This window comes from Nyctereutes procyonoides, unplaced genomic scaffold (assembly GCF_905146905.1).
Source record: "Nyctereutes procyonoides isolate TBG_1078 unplaced genomic scaffold, NYPRO_anot_genome, whole genome shotgun sequence".
Lineage (NCBI taxonomy): Eukaryota > Metazoa > Chordata > Mammalia > Carnivora > Canidae > Nyctereutes > Nyctereutes procyonoides.
The window spans coordinates 9,950,732-9,971,868 of NW_026575033.1; the positions used below are offsets into that span (position 1 = coordinate 9,950,732).

General features: G+C 34.5%; 1 protein-coding gene across 1 annotated transcript in view; it reads right to left on the bottom strand.

Moving 5' to 3' along the window:
* Positions 1 to 1,791: 1,791 nt before the first annotated feature.
* UBL3 (ubiquitin like 3) overlaps positions 1,792 to 21,137 on the bottom strand; it is a 69,278-nt gene continuing 49,932 nt past the window's right edge. Inside the window, exons 2-5 of the mRNA XM_055317414.1 lie at positions 14,926 to 15,034; positions 10,869 to 10,955; positions 5,087 to 5,164; positions 1,792 to 4,755 (exon numbers count right to left, since the gene is read on the bottom strand). Of these exons, the coding sequence (XP_055173389.1) occupies positions 4,703 to 4,755; positions 5,087 to 5,164; positions 10,869 to 10,955; positions 14,926 to 15,034 (327 nt within the window). The 3' untranslated portion in view covers positions 1,792 to 4,702. The remainder of the gene's footprint in view (positions 4,756 to 5,086; positions 5,165 to 10,868; positions 10,956 to 14,925; positions 15,035 to 21,137) is intronic.

A 21,137-nucleotide genomic window follows, 5' to 3' on the forward strand; every position in this document is an offset into this window, starting at 1 on the left:
TTAATTTTTGACATAAAGACTTTTGAGGGATCCCTGGGTGGTGCAGTGGTTTGGCGCCTGCCTTTGGCCCAGGGCGCAATCCTGGAGACCCGGGATCGAATCCCACGTCAGGCTCCCGGTGCATGGAGCCTGCTTCTCCCTCTGCCTGTGTCTCTGCCTCTCTCTCTCTCTGTGACTATCATAAATAAATAAAAATTTTAAAAAAATTAAAAAAAAAGACTTTTGACAGATTTGCCAGTTTGTCATAAAATATTTAATAAATCTATATAATCTGAAGCCCACAGATTAAATACATTGTTCGGTCACCAGCTTGAAGCCAGGCGTGACTCCAAAGTCCAGATATTCTCATGGTATTCTGAAACCTGAGGACTGAATAACAGTCAAAATGTACTCTTAAAATGAGCAGCTTAAAAAGTGCTTCTGAGAAACACAAGGGGAAAGTGGCAAATTAGTGGAACTCATGAAACAATGCCCCCAGAGAACATGGAGTTAAGGAAGTGGGGCCTGAGAGAACCCGTCTCCAGTTTGATAGAAAACTATCTTATGGACAACTGAGAACTGAATGAAACTACAAACTGTATTGTTATATATGAACATGTGGACAGTCTAAAAGCAGCACCAGCTGGAACCTTAAGGCTTCAGGACCACTTATGGGCAGTCACTCCTCCCCTCCTTGTGTTATTTGAATAGAGCAAAGTTTCTCTTAATACACTGTAGACTTCTTACACTGAAATACGGCTCAGGAAATATAAAAAAACTTAGATAATGTTTGAACATGCAGTAACTATACTTTGAACCCAGGTAGATTCTCCCAACTCAAAAACAAATCACTTCAAAGACATTTTAAGAAACATAAGTGGGGGGGGGGGGGAGAAAAAAGAAACACAAGTGTGGGGGTGCCTGGGTGGCTCAGAGGGTTAAGCATCTGCCTTTGACTCAGGTCATGGGATTGAGGTCCAACATAGGACTCTGTGCTCAGTGGGGAGCCTGCTTCTCTCTCTGTCTCGTCCTCCCTGCTCATGCTCTGTCTCCCTAATAAATAAATACATGTCTTCAAAAAAAAATGTGTGTGTTTACCTCTCTCATTGGTTGAATCATAGAAGGCTGACATTCCCTTTTTTCCACTGCTGACTTCTTAGGTCTATGCTATATTTCTTGAAAGTCATGATTTTGAAAAAAGAGGCAGACCATACAAAATAATATTAAAGGGCAAACATTTGATATCGTTGTCAAAGACCACCAAATAAAAAGTGAAACGTTCTCATATTCTAATGCTGGTTTAAACTTTACTCTCTAAGGATTACAGGTTTCTCACTTAATATTGCCAGGGAGCTCTTCCAGAAGCCATGCCCTTCCCACCAAGTCTGTAAAAGATCTTCATGGGTGTTACATATGGGCTTGGGAAGAAAGCCCCCTGGCCAGGGAGACCGTGCCTGGACAGGAGCCAGCAGCCTGCAGTTTGATTTCAGCCATAATCACAGGTTATGCACTCTTCTTTCAAGCCCTCCTCCCACACATTTGCTGTTCAGCTAACAGGAGACTGTATTACAAAATGGTAATGCGAAAAAATTGAAGACATGCCTGTGACAGTGGCCAATAAGGATGGTGTGAAGGCATGCTAAATTTTGATCATTTCTCTTTGATTTTGGTCAAAATAAAAGAAAGGTTGGTGCGGTGTGATTTTACTGAAGAATGTAATAAAATAAATTGAAGGGAATAAAAGAGAAAAGCAGTACAAAATACAGGAAGATACATCAAAATTACAAATAGAAGTCATTTAAAAGAAGAAAATATTCTACAACAGATGAAGAAAGTTTTAATTTCTTTTCACATTAAACATTGTTTACCACAATCAGCTAACAGAAATTACTGCAACATTGGTCAAGATGACATATAACTAAGGATAAATGTATGTTATGAGAAAACCTCATTTAATGTGACTGACGATGTTAGATACTCTATTTTTCATGATAGGATAAGATACAACCTATCTTGAACAGAAAGCAAATAATTCAGATCAAGGAGACATGCTGAGGTTTTAATAAAGAAGAAAAGCTTTGCCTTGTCCAGGACACTTAACAAAGTTGAGGATAATTTAGGTAAAAGAGGTGAGTTAGATAGCAAGCACTGGGCAGGTATCCCAGGCCCATAATTCAGGCTTTATTTACATGACTGGATCTATGCAGCCTTTACCTCTCGGTAAATGAGCTGTTATTTTTGGCAGAGGGATCTTCAATGGTAGCCTTGGATGTGATTAATCATATTTATTTCAGCCATCAGGCAGTCCAAGAAACTATTTCCAAAGGGACAGTTGAGTATTTTCATGGATATACTATTAAGGCATCTAAATTTTTGGTGTTTTCAGTATATAATTTTACTGCTATTTTAATTTTTTTTTTCATTTTGCACAACAATGTTATCAGGAATTAAGTGACATAATTCTTTCTCTATGAATGAACCAGTTCACCCATTTTGCACAAACTTTAGATTGCGGTCTTGTAAAAGGGAAATTTATAACATGGGAACACACAGAAAAATATATTGAAAACCAATAGAGAATTATTTTTTTAAACCATCATAAAAATTCAATCTTAATTAACTGATAGTCTTTAACTTTGGAAAAACAGAAGAGGAATTAGAATTAAAATAGGTATTAAAAATAATTACCAGTAGTTTGTTTTACAAAAGAAGAAGAGAGAAATAAATGGCATAATTGCCCAATTAAGTAACTATCAGATTCCTTTTTAGTCAACACTAACAGAATTCACATTTAAGCTAGTCAACAAAGCATATAAATATTTAACATCTGAATACAACATTTTAGTGATAACAGAGACTGCAAAATGCTATCCATTGTTGCTCTGTGCACAAATTAACCAGGTTAAATATCAAAGATACATCGTGAATACTCCTGAAACTAACAACAGAATATTAAACAAATCTCTTAAAGATTCAGAAATAAAAGTAGAAAACAATTTTAACATGGCTGAGACGGTGCTTAAACAATAATCGACTTAATCAAGACCTTTAAAATTACCACTGAAATGCACTATGATATTTTTTTTCTCTTTAGTTTACAGAAAGAATCTGTAAGTACAGGTTGCAGAAAGAAAATGTTTAGTGCTATTTACATTCGTTTTAAAACTCTGCTCTATACAAATTTAATTCTGATCAGTATGAACAATATTTTCGTAGATCTACTGCATATAAAGCCTTTTCATCAAAGCATCGACAATGAATAAAATAACCTGATTAACTTTAGACAAAGCTGACCATTTGAAACCATTTACACTTAGATGTTTTTAAGGGCCATGGACACTTATTTAAGTACAGAACATAATGTCAGCCTGCAACTTCATTTTTATAAAGGCTAAAGTTATTTATATGGAATATTGTTCTATATACTACACGCCAATCTATATGTAAGTTCTATAGTTAGGTATTTTATAAGTTTTTTATTAAATATATTCTACACATATTTGTAATTTCATCCAGGAAGAATTTCTTCCCAGAGAAAAAATATAAAATCTTTTATATTTGTACAGGTTTAGATGAAACTAGCTCATGCTTTAGTGCTGTGCAAATTGTTTTAGCATATCAATTTTTAAATTATTGGTAAAAAAAAAAAGAATGGCATACTTCATCATGTAGTATGCCCTAAAAGTCAGCTTTTGATTTTAATACAATTGCAAGCACTAATACCAAATGCAAACTACATAAAGAAACAAAATTAGTTACTGTGGAGAATTATTTTAAGAATTCACCTGAATGCTAATGTGTGTGACACTGGACACAGTTACAGATGAGCAATAATTATGGAAAAATTCAATTTGCTGATGTTTAAATACATAAAACTGATGAGTAAATGAGGTTTTCTATTATCTCTGCGCGGCAATGCAAGTCTATGAGTATGGAATTGACCCTCCCACATTAAGGCTAGGAAGCGCACTCGCACCCCTTTTGTGCTGTGTGGACAAGCACTCGGTGACCGCATGACTGAGGAGTGCGTGTGTGAAAGGAAAAGCAATTCGTTTCATCAGCTCTCCACTGAGTGCTTTAAACAACAGGCACATTTTGTTTTTTCATTTGTTGCAGTGAAAAGAGTCACACTCAGTTTTGTATTCTGTGCCAGTGTGGCTGTCATGGCTGACTCTGATAGAATTCACCCAACAGCTCAGTTTCTTTTCCATTTCTCCCTCTCCAGTCGGCCCACTAATTAACTTCATTAATTGCTGAGTGTGTTCCAGTATGGAATTGTATTTCTGAGCATTTCTAGGTGCCATAAACCAGGCTGTAAATTTTGCTGATGAAGAAAATCATGTCAATCTTTTTTAGTGCAAACTATATTTGGAACACTTGATTTGTTAGTTCTGGTGATGAAAATTTCTGTGGCAGCAAAATGGCTTCCGCTAGGAAAGAGAACTTGTTAACTTTGCCCCCGGAGATGGATAGCATTCAAAAACCAATATATTTTAAAACTGCTCAACATAAACAAAGATACTAGAAATAAAAAATCGTAGTGAAAAATGTTCTTGGTTCTTTTCACTTTGATGAGAGAAAATGACAGTGTTCATGAGATCATTCAGTTCCATGGATTTACAGGCAGACTCTTCCTAAGGGTTTCTGAAGCAATGTTGGGTCTCCTCTGTTCCAGCAGCATGAAAGACAAAGACTACATCACGGTGCACATAGTAGACAGTGTTTACAGGATTACACAACAATTACTCTCTCCAGTCTTTTCGCGATTCCTCTGACCTGAAGAAAATGCAGAAAAGCTTTGTTTATAAAAATGCTCAAATTAGGCAGTGGGGAGGGGTGGCATCCAAAAGTATAAGACTTTTTTTTAATATTTGCAATTTTTTTAATTTAAAAAATTTTAATTTTTTAAAAAATTTTAATTTTAAAAATTATAATTATAGCCTGTTTTAATTATAACCCATTTCCAGGATGTCTGGTTATTTGCTTAGCAAGCTCTGTTCATAAACAATGAAAACTTCCTTTCCCTCAGAAGGTCCAAAAACACGGAACCATTCTTGAGTGCCTATCTCTGTAGCTGGAGTGAGAAGCCTCTGAGTGCATAGCTTACCTTGAGAGTTTGGCTCTGGCAATGTCTCTCTGGCCACCAAATGCATCACCGTTGTTTTGCCAAAAGGAAGTTTTAATGCTATAGGAAAAGCAGAAGATATTCTGTTACATATTTACTGACCTACTGAAATCACTAATCAGAATTAAAACCATTTATTTTTTTAAAGATTTTATTTATTTATTCATGAGAGACAGAGAGAGAGAGACAGAGAGAGACAGAGAGAGACAGAGAGAGAGAGAGAGAGAGAGAAGCAGACACAGGCAGAGGGAGAAGCAGGCTCCACGCAGGGAGCCTGACCCGGGACTTGATCCCAGGTCTCCAGGATCAGGCCCTGGCCTGAAGGCGGTGCTAAACCGCTGAGCCACCCGGGCTGCCCAGAATTGAAACCATTTAAAGAATTGATTGCTTTTTATAGAACCTCTTGAACAGACTGAACTTCTTACGAGTTAGAGCATCTCTTACAAAATGAAATTAGGTTAGTATTATCAGAAACAATTCAAAAATTATTCTACCCAGCTATGGCCATTAGTGTGACACTGATACCCATACTGTTGAAGGAAAGGGACAAGAAAAAATACAAAATCAATTAATATTGGAGGTAACGTGCAGATAAGAAAAGGAACTAAAAAAAGTCTCTGCGAATATCTTTCCTAGATTAGGGAAAAGTAAAGATATTTGTTTCTAAATCTAACTATCTGTCTCATATGCAATCACCTAATAATATTCTTCTACACCAAACAGGTCACTATAATGTAGAACAAACAACAAACTTAATTTTACATATTTATTCTCAACCCTGTATTATTCAATGAGGAAGTAATTTTCTTTAAAAGGTTACTTTAAGAAAATCACTGTTTTGGCATTATTAATAATCACTGTTTTCTAGTTAAGTCTTAATTTAAAAGGCTTTTCTCATTCATAATAAAACATTTTATTATGAAATATTTCAGACATAGAATAATATAACACACAACCATGTATCCATGAACCATTTAAGCAAATACAAACATTAAGATTCATGGTTAATCTCTTTGTTATTCTGTATAAAATTAGAAGCAGCCAGTATATCTAACTTATAAAGTTATTTCCATAATTGAGATGACTCAGTTCTGACATCTAGACCTACTCTCTCATCACTAACTATATAAACTTAAGGCATGCTTAAGATCATTACTTAGCAAGTATGATCCTCCTGCTACCTGCTTTTTAAATTGTGCTCTATAGGATGATGGTTAACATGTAGATTAAAAAAAGAGTCCTAATTATCTTCAATAATATTCATATTTCATTATCAAGGTGAGTTTCCATCTTACTTAAAAAGTTGGCCAGCCATTATTTTGGTCTATTCTCTTAACTTCTCAAGTTCAAATGAAGTATGATGGCCCATAAATACAGAATATGATGAAAGAAGAAGAGGGCCATTTTTGGATAATCTCCTAGGCTTGATTTAACATTAAAATGCAAGTAAAACTTAGTATTATAAAATTTTTCATTAAATGTGCTGGGAAAGACTAACTGAATTTAAAACTACATATCACTCTCCTATCATCTCCTAGATTCTAGTAAGCCAGATCTGGCTTGAAAATCTCATCTCCACTACTTGCCAACCTGAGATGAGTCACAGGTGAGTCATTTACCTGTCCCCTGGCCTCAGTTTCCTCCACCCATAGGGAGACAATAATTCTATCATCTGCCCTTTACAGCTGTATTGATTAAACAAAACAATCCAAGGAAAGTGCTTAGTTCAGGGCTTGGCACAAAGAAAACATGCAGTAAATATTACCCTCATCATAATCGTCATTTTGAGAAAGCAAAGAAGATGGATCTCAGAAAATAGTAAGTGAGCAGAGAAATGAAGTACACTTAGAGAAATGTGGACAGGCCTGAAAGCTGCTGAGTGGCTTACCATTTGAAGCTACAAATTTGATTGATGGGGATTATTATTTTTCTTCTCCATCAGAATTTTAACTGGAAATAGTAGATACTGATGCTAACAGTATCAAAGAAGGGAAAGGAAGAGGGATATAAGAATTTAAAGGCTTTCTCTTTCCTTCACTGTGGATGCCTCTGCTTACTACACTATGTAGGATATCGAAAGCAGGAGTTGTTTTTTTTTTTTTTTAAGATTTTATGTATTCATCTGAAAAAGCGAAGAAAGAGAAAGAGAGAGGAGAGAGTGTGTAGGCACATGAGTAGGGAGGAGGCAGAGGGAGAGGGAGAAGCAGATTCCCTGCTGAGCAGGGAGCCTAATGTGGGGCTCAATCCCAAGGATGCTGAGATCATTTCCTGAACCAAAGGCAGATGCTTAACTGACTGAGCCTCCCAGGCAACGCCAGGAGTTTTCAACACTGCATAAAAATCACTCAGGATTTCAATTCAATGGGGACAAGGGGAGGGAGAGGGAGAGGAAGAGAGGAAGACAGAGAGAGAGGAAGGGAAGAGGGGAGGAAAGAGGTAGTGAGAGCTTTCCTCCAACAAGCCAGGACACAGAAATCTGCATTTCAAAATAAGTATCCTAGATGATTCTTATGCCAAAGTCTCCACATTTTGAGAAAGGATAAGCTCCATTGTATTGAGTGTCAAATTTGTGGCTGATTTTCTTTATCCTTAGTAAGACTGTTATCATACCTCTTCTTTAGTAGATTGAAATTCTATGGAACTAAAAAGTTATATCTCAAAAGGGATTCAGGGCTATGTTTTAAGAAACTTGCTAACAAAAAAATTAAACCTAAGACTTACTAAAACCACAAAATCATAGAGTGACAAAGAATGCCCAGGAATCCTGGTTTAACCATCCACAAAATGACTGAACCCTACCCACGGCTGTACCTAACGCTTGTATGTAACCAATAACAAGGATTTCACTCTTTTCCCTCAGTGGTCTATTCCTTCTTTAGGCAGCTTGACACATTCAAATAATTCTTTCTTGTATTGAATAGTCATCTGCCTGTTTCTGATTTATAGCCATTAGTTCTAAGCCTAATTTAAGGTTATACAGAGCAAGTCTCAAACAGTGCAAAGCTAGCCTACATCTTCTCCACACTAGCCATTTAAGTATTTATAGTTACCATGACCCTGTGTACTGTCTCTTTTATTATCCAGATATGAGTACACGGGGAAACTAAAAAGCAAAACTGTGACCAAAAAAACCACATACTTGAATGTTATTCAACCTTTATGAACACCCAGATAGACTAATTGTTCTGAAAGGTTTAGGTTATGCTTCTGTGCTATTTGTCTAAGTCACTAAAGCCAGAGGCAGTTTGTTTTGTTTTGGAAAATACTGAAAGCAATACAGAATGGCAATAATAACAGTAAAACAATCTGTTAATTATTCAAAAAATAAATTCCAAAAAAGTGCTGGTAAAAATTTATACTTTAATGGGAATGAATTAATGGTTTGATTTTAACATAAATCCCATGATATTTATTTAACATAAAGTTGAGAATCTGGGACCACGATGGAAAGATAATCAAAGATATAAGTTGTTGGGAAATTTCTCACATACATAAATATTGAAAGGGAAACAGTCTCAAGGTGTACTCATGTAGCTAAGATATTAAATTCAATTAATATTACAAAAGCTTCTGTGAAGCACAGACAACCAAAGACTAACACACGGCCCATCCCTTATGAATGTACAACATAGCCAGGGAGCTGAGAGCTGGTCAATGTAACTTTATAAAAGAGCAACAAACCAAAACAGCTGTATTTTATTTATTTAGTTTTACTTCTTTAAAATTTGTTTCAAATGCGTAATATATACTTGGAAAAGAACAATCTACAGGAAAAAAAAAAAAGGTTTGAGGGTCATCTACCTGGAGAGGAACGAACCTGCTGAGAGATCAATAGTCTGTAATAACTAATTTATATCCCCCAATCTCAACAAATGTAGAGGAAAACAGCCCAGTGGAAAACACAGACTGCTCCTCTAGACCAGAATTCTCTGCCCATGTGTGGCAGGTCACAAATTTTTAGGCTTTTGCTCAGTTGTGCAAAGGAAATGTAGCTTCCTTATTTTATGTTAAATTAGTGTTATTTTATTTTTAATGCTTAGTTTCTATCATTCATTCATTCTTCAATTTATTTAAGTAAAAACACACATACACACACAGTTCATTGATTTCTCCCACGTTCTACCTCTGGCAACCACTAATCTATTCTCTGTATCTATGAGCTTGGTTTGTTTTTCTCTATTGTCCTCATATAAGAGAGTATATGGTATGTATCTTTCTCTTATTTCACTTAGCATAATGTTCGTTAGGTCCATCCATGTTGTTGTAAATGGCAAGATTTCATTCTTTTTTATGGATGGATAATATTCCTCTGTGTGTGTGTGTGTGTGTGTGTGTGTGTGTGTGTGTGTGTGTGTGTGAGAGAGAGAGAGAGAGAGAGAGAGAGACGGAGACATTTTATCTATGCATACATCAACAAACAGTGGTTGCTTCCGTATCTTATCTACTATAAATGATGTACAATGAACAAGAGGGTGCAGATATCTTTCTGAGTTAGTGTTTTCATTTTCTTTAGATAAAAACCCAGACACAGAGTTGCTGGGTCATACAGTAGTTCTATTTTTAATTTTTTGAAAATTAAAAAAAAAAGGCTACATTTAAAATGTAGCTTAGTAGACAGCAGCACTTTTTAAACTAGTTATATAATACTGCCACTGAAACGAAGTTATGAGTGAAATTATATCTTTAAGTGTTCTACCTACCTGATACTGTCATATTAACCATTTGCATTCATCTACTCCAGCTCTTGTCACCTAGTATTTTGAGTGGGTTTTATCTGTTTCTACTACATAATACTAGAGCACCCTGAAGGAAGACATTCTGTCTTGTTCAACCCTGTATCTCCAATTGTTTAGCATAGTGTTGGCATGTAAGAAACAAATATTTGCTGAATGAATGAATGAAAACATCCTACCTTTAAGGAAAAACAAATTAAACATTTCATTGTTAGGTGTAGAGAAAAAAAAAGTCAGACTATATTTAAACAAAAATATTAAAGTAGATCACTTCATTTGTCTACAAGTTTCTAATTATCAGAATATATTTGAAATACAGGTGCTAAAAACACAACAAACCCTGATGATGGTAGAGAATGTACCCCCATGAGGGGGTGCTATTGAGCTACATCTCTCCAATCACATATAAAGAGCAGTGATACCAAAGAAGTATTTATAGTGTGCCAAACACTATTCTAAGTGCCTTGAATACATAATTTAAACCCTCTCAACCTAGGAGGTAGCCACTACTGTTACCCCATTTTATAGATAAGGAACGTCAAGTGACTTCTCCGAGGTTACACAGCAGAATGGAACCAGGATACATGGACAACCTGGTTCTAAATGTGCTCTTTTAATCCCCACACCACACTCTCTCTAACTCATTAACGTGTCCTTACACCATGGTCAATTATATCAGAGTCAAACTGAAAACCAATGATCATGTACTTTCCCTGCCCTGTGTGTCTGGTTTTAACTTAAAAATATCATACCTAATTTATAGTATCCAGAAGTACAATAAAATTACATTTACAAAATAATAGGTATGGACTCCTAATGAGATAGAGTTTATTTCATAAGAGACTAAACAATTATCAAAGTGCTAAAATGAAATTTAACAGAATGCAAAATACAGAGTTACCAAAATAGGCACAATTCATGAGTTTGAAATTATCATTTTTTTGGGGGTAAAATCAGACAAATACATTTAAACAAATGAATGCTGCTGCCATGAGACAGACATTAAATCCCATTACAAAGGTGACTGTTACCTCCTAATGTGACATTTCCATGTAGAAACCGTCCTTGATAAATAAGTCGTAGAATATTTGGACTGCTGACCTGCTCTTCTTCCCAGTCTGAAAAGAATCAGTAAATTTGTTAGGTGCATTTCAAGACAGACTTAAGATATTACTGCATTGCTCAAAAAATGCAGATGCAAATCAGAGAGAGAACACATCAAAGAAGACACGAGGAGCTTCACAATAATTGAAATAGTCAAAATCAATCACTGTAGACCTGGTTCTTGGTAGTTCTTCTCATTAAATAGTAAGAGTTACAGAAAGACTAGGTTTGGCTTCTTAAAGAACACTAACAGGTGTCAAAACATAGTCCTGAAGTTTAAGAATCAAAACAAATGAGTTGGGAAAAATCTAATTCTAGGTAAAGAGAAATGTCATTTGAAAATTAATTACTATTACCAGAAATTAACATAGAATATAATAATGTTCCAATATTTGTACTGTCAAAATATGTATTTGAAGCTAGAGACAATAAGTTTAACAAAGGTTTTAATATACTGATACAGAGAATTAAAAAATTATACCTTAATAAAACTAGAGAACACAAATTTAAAAAATAAAAAAAATAGCAATGTTTACTTTTGGATAATATTACTACTTTGTCTTCTGAAGCCAACTGATAAACATTATAGAAGATGTAACTTTAAGTTCACTTTACCCAAAATATTAAGAAGAAACTCGAAAACAACATATATTAGAAGATACTACACAAATATGATAGGAAAGTACATAAAGAAAAATAAAAAAACAAACTGGTGAGTAGGATGGGTAACAGAATATTTCATGTACAACTTATGCTATAGTGAAATATGGAATACTACTGTTAAAATAATGATTTAACATTATTTAACATATCCACTGATACTGTGATAGGGTACAGGGTTAGTAATTTCACTAGCTGGGAGATATAATAATTTAAGCTCTGACTGTGACAAAGATTGAGAATTCCATTATCATCTTTTCAAGTTCTAGTATGATGTGTTTGTTTCCTACAGAAGCTCCTATTGTCAGGAGCTGTCAACAGAAGGATGAGTTTAAATATCCTAAAGAGAAGTGGCAGAAAAGAAGTAGAGCACTTTTCCTTTTGAGTGTTCAAAATGAAGAATATGAATGTGATAAAAGTATCTCTCCCACTGACTCAGCACAACAGAAATGGGAGAGGAGGCCAAATGAATCAGCCTGGCCATTCCTCCCCCTTCCAAGCCCCTTGCATGCCTCTGCTGCCTCAGACAATAAGCACTCCCAGGTCCCTTTTTACTGGAAGATCAACTAAGCCTCTAACAACACTTTACTATGGATTACTTAGAATTCACTGCACCCCAAATTATTATTTAACAGATTATTTCTGGTCACGATGGAAGTGTCCATACATATAAGGACAAATGTCAGTGTCTAACTAACTGGAAAAAAAAGATTATAAAAATATTTAAAGTATTTTTTCAAGAGGCAAAAACTTGGAGCTACCATACTTCATTATTTTATACAGAGTGTTGTAACTTCCACATATTTCATTTGGTTTAATATGCTATCTACTTTTACCTTTCAGAGGATCTGAGATTTAGAGAGACCTATAGAAGAACAAGGCTTTAAGGAGGAATTTCAACAACTAGTAACATATATTTAGAGTATATTTTTTTGGACCTCTGACCTGGTAAGAGCTATTCCACCTATTAACTATATTCCACTAAATTGCCTAAGAGTAGACCAAGAAAAACTAACTCTTTCCAAAAATATATTGTACATGTTTTCTCCTACTGGTTTAATATTTACTATATTTTCATTATTAGCGCCAACAAATATTAACATTTGCTGACCTATTATGAGATAAAATGTAGAACTAGATTTTTAATTTAAATGTTTTATGTAATATAAAACTTTATTTTTATTCTCTGCATTGTCTAAAATTGCTGGGTAGAAGTGGCAAACTTAGGAAAGGCTGGGCTCAAAAATTTGCAGGTGAAAATAAATAATGTGGGATTGACACAATTTCCAATGCTGATAGATGGCTGGTTCATTCATTTGGGACACTATTTATGGCATACACCTGCACTTGAGCCCTACCTTCATTTACTATTAATCAGGATTTTTAAGGAATTAAGAGGTATGTATTTTTTTAACCAGAAGTTATAAAGCTGCCCCCAAAAATAAATTTTTGAGAGGAACTGTCCTTTTATGTCTTGTGTATTGTAATCTTTTCTACCATACTATAAATGTCAAAACCGATCTTTATCTTCTCCTCCCAAAATCACAAAAGTAATCTTCTAGATCATATTCTGTACAACATCACTATTAGGTATTTAAAAATGTTTTTCCTATTGACAGTCATCTATCCTGCCTGCCTACAAGGAAAATTCCATATTCTAAGAGCCCCAAGTTTGGTCTACTTCAGCTTTTCTGAAATTCCTTCTTACCTCCAACATTTCGCGTTAGTCCCTCCCTGATTTAGGAACAAATATTTACTAGTCCCTGGTTACCAAAGGAAGAAAGATCCAGTCATCTGAAAGTATTAGTCCATAATAGTATTTCTTAAATGCAGGTCCACAAATACTGAGTTCAAGAACAACAAAGCCATATTCTTAGGGTCTGAAAGTCCTCGAGAATTTTTAAATCATTTTTATATTTTAATGATAATCTGGAAGAGATTATCTAGATAACTCAAAAAATCAACTTATAATCAAGTACAGTCTTGGATTTATTGCCCACATATGCAGTTTATTATTGTACTGGCGCCAAGCAGTACTTCTTTAATTGTCAAGAGGTTAATAAGAAAAGAACAGAGGTTGAGTAAATATAAAAACAATGCATTCTTGCTAAGTGAAGGCTAAATGACAATTGGGTACACTGTGTGAATGAAGGTTTTGTGGTGAATCTGCAGATAACTGGGCCCTCATACAACAAGCAGGGGCACAGGCATGCCAAACTCAACAGTACTATATTCATGGTGAAAGAAGTGAATGGGTTTTAGCAAAAATATATCATCTGGCACATTAATGTTGCTAATTTGAACATTACTGGTTTTAGAGTTGTATTTCCATTTTCTTTTTAGATCTGTTTTAGTTTTATGGATGTATATGAATTAATAAGGCTAAAGCATCTGAATTGGGTTTTATGTTTCTATCTTTAAAAAAATTGTAATAAAAATAATTTAAGTTAGCACTAGGAAATCTACAAGAATTTTCTTCCTCTAAAGGAGTTCCATATATTACTTAAAGTTGAGAAACACTGATCTGATGGATTCATTTTGAATACACTGTGTTCTCTGTTGAAATGAGTCTTGTCCTTTAAAAGTACAAATTGCTTTGGCTAGTAAAATTAAGTTAAATCAGCTGAAACATTCATATTATTACTATGATACATGGGACCAAGATGACTTAGGGAAAGTTCAAAGGAAAAACACAAGATAAAGACTCACTTCAGGATGGCAAGACAAAGTCTTATTACATGGAGAAGAATCAGAGAAAGGAAGGAATATCACTTCCCTGCTCCCTCAAATTTTGTCATGGATACTGGCTTGAAAATGCAATGCATAAATGGATTTTATACTTTCTTGCCCTTGTAATTCAGAGGACACATAAAATTGACATGAATTAGAAATTAACTTTGTGTTAAACTCAATTTTAAATAGGTTATATATGGGATGACCAATGAGAATGTATTATAATTTCTTAAAAATAGTTCTTTCCTTTTAATTCGTGTTTTGGTATAAATAAATTTACTGATATGAAAGTGTTTGGATGTGTTAGCTACTTTGTGTTTATCTTTTAAAAAACAATTTCATTTACATTAAAAGGGTTCTAAGGCAAAAACAAATTTTGCATACTGGCTCCTTCCCTATTTTGCAATGAGGTAACTGAAGAATAAAATCTAGAGACAGACGTGGTGTTCCTTCCCCTTTAACTCTGAAGCCTAATATCCTCAATTATTTGTTTTTCTTTTGTATCTTTAAAATGTTTTCAAAATGTCTGTGAAACAAGGTAGGGTATAAAGAATTAACATTATTCATTCTCAAGAGAAAAACACCACTCACCCATTGGCCAATTGTCATACACATGCTTTGCAATGTCAGAAGCAGAATCATTAGGAGAAAACAGGAACTCTTTTGTTTTCCCGCTTACCAAGATGAGGCGCAAATTTATCTGAAAGAAGACAATGATCCTTTTAATATAAATCTTGAAATTTTGAAAGTAAAAAAATGACTCCTAGGCTTTTTATTTCAATCATATTCTAAATAATTACTAATGCCATTTTCTAGTTTTTATTTGAACGCTGTAAAGACTTTTTTTTTTTAAAGAAGAGAATTTGGCATATGATTTTATTTCCATTTTTTAATATATATGGGGAGCCCATTTTGCCTTAATAAATAAACAAAAGAAAATCAAAACTCATTATACTTTTATATTTAACTACTCCAACAATATTTTTACAGGTTATCACTATCACTGCAGTATACATATTTTCCATTGAAAAACTAATAAAAATGGTGACGCTGCAGATCACATCACTAAACAGAAAAAAAATTAGTTGATAATCTACTTCTTAGAAAAACAAAGGGAAACAATAAATTATATATAACTTTTTATCCTATAAAAATTATTCAAACCTAAACAAATTAACTAGAAACCATAAAGAATTTTACAATAGTTAAAGGAGGAATCAATAATAGTCGTTTTGTTAATCCCAAATGCACATTTATTTTGAGAAGGCAAAGGAGGAGCTTATGTGTGACAAAAGACACATTCATCCTCAGTGAATAATCTAAGGTAAATAATGGAATTAAAAATTTTGAGATCCAATAAATTTACATTTCTGAGTAAATATATTTGCCTATACCTTTTGTAAAACATTCTAAATGTTCACGTTTTATTTTTTTCTCTATCCATAATTAACTTGATGCTATTTCTAAAAACCATATCACTCATTTCCCTATAAGTTACACAAATACAAGTGGGGTTTTCCATACTTCTGGGCCTCTATTAAGAGAGCAAATAACACCTTCCCAAAAGTTGGCTCTAGTCTAGAGCTGAGTCCTGGGATTAGCCCAGGTTCTTTATATATAAAGAACAGAGAATGTCATTGTATCAGTTTGAATTGTGCCTGGTCCCAGGTTAGCCAAGCTCTCTTCTTCAGTTACCAATACTTTTATCTTCTAAAAAAATACCAGAACATCTTCAGATGGCCAAGTCTACAAGGAATAAATTGATGGCCTAACACACACCATTTAGATACCAGGTCACTGATTTAATATCTACCACCAACATGGCCAATACTACTTCCATTGCCTCAGCACTTTGAAAATGTACTCATAAAATATCTCCTCTAGAAAAATGCTATGCACAATTCCTCATTCATTGGAATGTGACTGGATCCCATATTAGATGAAATAGAACCAGAAACCAGAGTAGACATTACATTCTAATTTTATGTGTATTATATCTCCATAAAAAAAAAAAAAGCTTTTTAGGGTGCCTGGGTGGCTTAGTTGGTTAAGTGTCTGCCGTTAGCCCAGGTCATGATCCCAGAGTCCTGGAATTGAGTCCCACATTGGGCCTTGCTCAGTTGAGAGCCTGCTTCTCCCTCTACCCCTTCCCCCTGCTTGTGCTTTCTCGCTCTCTCAAATAAATAAAAAATATATATTTTTTTAAAAGTTTAGAAGATAAAAGAAATCTATATTCCAGGTGAAAGGCTCTTTCTATATATGTCCAGTAAGAATTTCTTGCTGCCCTTTCTGACTGGAATAAAATTTGAAATTAAACCAAAGAGCGTATTAATACAGGAAGAGATCTGATGAAATCATACTACTGTAAATAAGTAATAAAATCCAGAAATTTTTTAAGTCCTATCTGAACAAAATTGAAGTAATAGTAAGAATGATTAAATTTTAAGAAAGCACCATTTACTTATTTCCTAAAACAAATAAGTAATGGTGATTTTTAAAGCAAGGAACCCAATATCTATACAATATGGATTTTAGTTCTCAGAGATACAACACTATTTATATATACCTCTTTATATGTGAATACTGATAAATATATACTACATACTCTGAACTTACATGCAATCTTTTAATGGCTACATACTATTGTATAAGGGTCCTTCAGTCATTAATGCCTAAGAAATTATGCCTCTCATAATGGTTCAGCCACATGTGTTTGATTAACCAGAAAGAAATATAATTAAATCCAAGCTTCCTAAGAGTTGTGTAAATGATATGAATCTCCTTTTTTCAGAATCATCTTTTAAGTTTAAAATTAATTTCTATTGGGCTTTTATTTAAATTATAATATTTAAAAATAACAAAGAAAAAAAAGGGGGGGGGGAGACTCAATCCTTGGAATCTACAAAGACAATACCAAAGCATACTTCAGACTTTCCTTAATATCCATCAATATGGAAATGGAAAAATATGACAAAAATACAGATATCTATAGTTATTAAACAATGTAAGGTACAGATCTATATGATTTCACATGGAAAGGTGTCCACAATATATTAAACTAAATAATACACACACCCCACCCCATAAATATGTAACACTAAATGGGTTCATGAAGCTGTAGTTCCCAGCATTTCTTATTTTAAAATTAATACACATCACTATCACCAGTAAACTATTTCACTTTTATATTTCAGTATCAATGGTCTAAAGAATTTATGTGCATCCAAATTTTCAGAATGTTAAGAACTTTTTGGCTTCAAAAAGTTGTGTTTGACACAGGTTAAAAATTTTTTTTTGAGTGTTTACAGGGGTCATACCCTTTTCAGTTTGACACAGACCCTACTGAACCCCACTTACTCACAGTGGCCTGCTTTATACACTTATAATACCTGCTAGTCCCAGAAAACATTTCAGTTTGTAACTCATGGTAGAGTTTCAAAGCAGTTTTGGGCTACAAAATCAGAACAAAATGCAAAGTAAGATTTCAAAATCTACCTAGAACCTAATCACCCCTCTGGGTGGGAAGAGAGAATATGAAAACTCTAAGTCTATAAATACATAAATCTAAGAATTCATCAAATCTTAGTTACAATTATCTAAAACTGATAATAACAGTTAAAGTCTGCTTCCCCAGTAAGGAAATTTATGTCCCCAGTTAAAAATAACAGCAATGAGCCCACAAAATTAAGTTGCTGAGTAAAGTAATACATTGCCTGATTCCAGTGCCTGGTACAATGGCTGGCATTTGGTAGGTGTTCAACATTTGTTGACTGACTAATATTGCAGTTTCTTTAGTTTCAGTATGCAAGTGGAAATATGACTGGAAAGGTCAGCACTAAGATTCAAATCCAGGCTTTCACATTCTGGGCATTTTATCAAATGGGAAAATGGAAATGGGGGGGTGCGCCTGGATAGTTAAGCATCTGTCTCTCAATTTCAGTCAGGTCATCTCAGGGTGGTGAGATTTAGCCCCACATCAGGCTCCATATTCGGAGGGGGTGGGTGGGGAGTCTACTTGTGATTCTCTCTCCTTCTGCCCTTGCCCCCCCCCCCAATAATAAATAAATCTTAAAAAAAAAGAATGAGAATGGATAATAATCATTTTTTGGTAGTCATATGAACATGTAGATAGTTCCAACATGTAAACATCTCAGTGCTTAATTTGTCAGGCTCTGGATTGTCAGTAAAATGCCACAGTTTATATAAATGCTATCATTTAGTAAGGTATTTTCAAAAGTAAAATTAATTCTGATTCAACCTAATTTTCAAATGAAGCTAAAGATTAAGTTACTGGGATGCCTGAGTAGTTCAGTGGCTGAGCATCTGCCTTCGGCTCAGGGCATGATCCTGGGGTGCAGGATCAAGTCCTGCCATCGGGCTCCTTGCAGGGCATCTGCTTCTCCCTCTGCCTGTGTGTGTCTTTGCCTCTCTCTGTGTCTCTCATGAATAAAGATTAGGTTACCGATATGGAAGATTACTGGATGAGTCTGGACTTGTTCCTATGCTTATCTCTATGTGACAACCTTGTTCCTAGACTAGATGTATACATCTGTCTTAGTATATAGGCAAGTGTATCTTAGGGTTGTAACACCAAAGGAGGAAAACACTGAATTTCCTTGCTTTCCTTAGAAAAAATCTTGATAGCAATCACCCAGATAAACATCTGCATACACAGGCTGGCCAGTTGTTAATTACTCCTATATCATATTAAGAAATTTCTCAAGCTTATTCAGATAAATAATGTTAATTATTATGCCTCTCAGTAAATATATACGGTGATTCCTATAAATGTGAGCTAGTTTCCCTTTAAAAGATTATGTTCCATTTATTTAAATATTTATAAATGAAAGATCTTTTTACTTCTTTGAAGCCATGCTAAGTCAATCTATAAAGTATCGTAAAAGAACTTTTGCTTGTGGGGTACTGGGATTCTTGACATATTGACAATGGATTAAAAACAACTCTTTATAGCTTAAAATGTGATATACTACATGCACATACTTGTCTAAAAATAAAACTGTTAATCAGGACTCCAAAAGACTAAGATGAGATGGAGCTCCTATTATGTAATAAAATTCATAAGGTATGGTGTTCAGATTATGAGACATTTCATAGTCACTTTTGAGGCAAAACAAACCCAAGTAAGACTTTAACTGAGGTAGCTACCATAATCATTTCCTGTAAGGCCAATGGAAATGACAAGAACTCTTCCATGCACGTCATTTCAAGTTAAAAAAAGTTTTTAGTCAAATTGACATTTCTATTTGTCAGAGTATAACAATTTAGAGAAATCTCATCTAGAACTTAATTCAATTTGTTTTCAATTGGTTACGATAAAAAACTTAGAAGTAAACACGAGAATAGAAGACAGAATTAATTGGAATAGTCTATGAAAATAAAACAGACAAGTATGGAAATGGACCATGTCCTTTAAAAAAAAATGACTGTTTTCTATCAAGAGATCAACAGGTTAATCAGAAAAGGAATTCCTGACTTCTCCTGTGAGTCTCATAAGAATAAAAAGAGTACTGGGGTACTCTACTTCACATTCAAGTGAAAAACCTTTGCCCCTTGTAGTGCTCATTCCTGCCTTTTTTGCTAAAGGGCAAGCAAGTGGCCAGTGCAAAGATGTTAGACTTTCTTTGCAAATCACTTTTTAAAAGCTTTCAATTTATCTCAAAGGGATTTTGCTAAATAAATAAAGCCAACCCCAAAAGATTACATGCTGTACAATTCCAAATATTCAGTATACTTGAAATGACAACACTATGGAATGGAGAATGGATTAGTGGTAGCCAGGTTTTAGGCAGAGGTGAAGGGGGAAGGGTGGCTTATCTATAAAAGTATTAATATAGCTACTTGATCTAGAGAAAAGGACATAAGCCTATCAGTGACTTATTTTAAAACAATGCATGAATTTTAAAATAGATAAGCTGCTTTCTTTTTCCTAGAGTTATGGATTTGTAAATGGCATATTTTGCATTTCTACTAAACATTACAGAAAAATGGAATGAAGGAGAAATGTGCTCATTTTTTTAGATAGGACTGATTTAAAACAAATTATTCAAACATCTGCAGTGCTAAAATATGGTAGTCATACATTTCATAAACTTTCTTTTAGTTGTTCATTTATTCAAACATTTTCTGAAAAAAGACACTATGCTTGGTGCCTGGATTACAAAAGATTTAATATGAAATCCATTGAGGATTTTGTAACCTTGAAGCTATGAGAGAGACATAAAACCGTAATTATGGGGGAGGGGTAGCTAGGATACAAAATTTTACATGCTCATAAATATTAGCTGAATGAATTTTTAAAACAACAGAAAGGAGAATCTGTGAGTATGATATTCCAGAGTAGGGTCTATATGGCACAGTGAATAAAGAAGGAGAAATGCTAACACTTGCCATTTATTGTGTGCCTTTACCTGTATCTCCAAAATTGCCCTTAGTTACTACTGTCCTAGCTCATTTCGGAAGCAGGTATTATTACTCCCATTTTAGAGTTGTACGAATGAATTCAGAGACTTTAATAAGTAGATAAGCTGAGATATGAACCTGGGTGTGCTAATAACAATGTTTGAAGTTTACCACTTGGGTCAAGTGAACCAGGTGGTCCCAGCAAATTCCTTACCATGGTCTCTGTATTACTCCATCATCATCTCAACCACTCTTGCCCTCACTATCGTCCAACCACAGGTATCTTTTCTCAGTTCCTCAAAACTGTCAAGTTCTTACTTGCCTTAAAGCCTTTACACTGGTTGTTTCTTGTGCATGGATGGGTTGGTGTCCCATACTCCCCC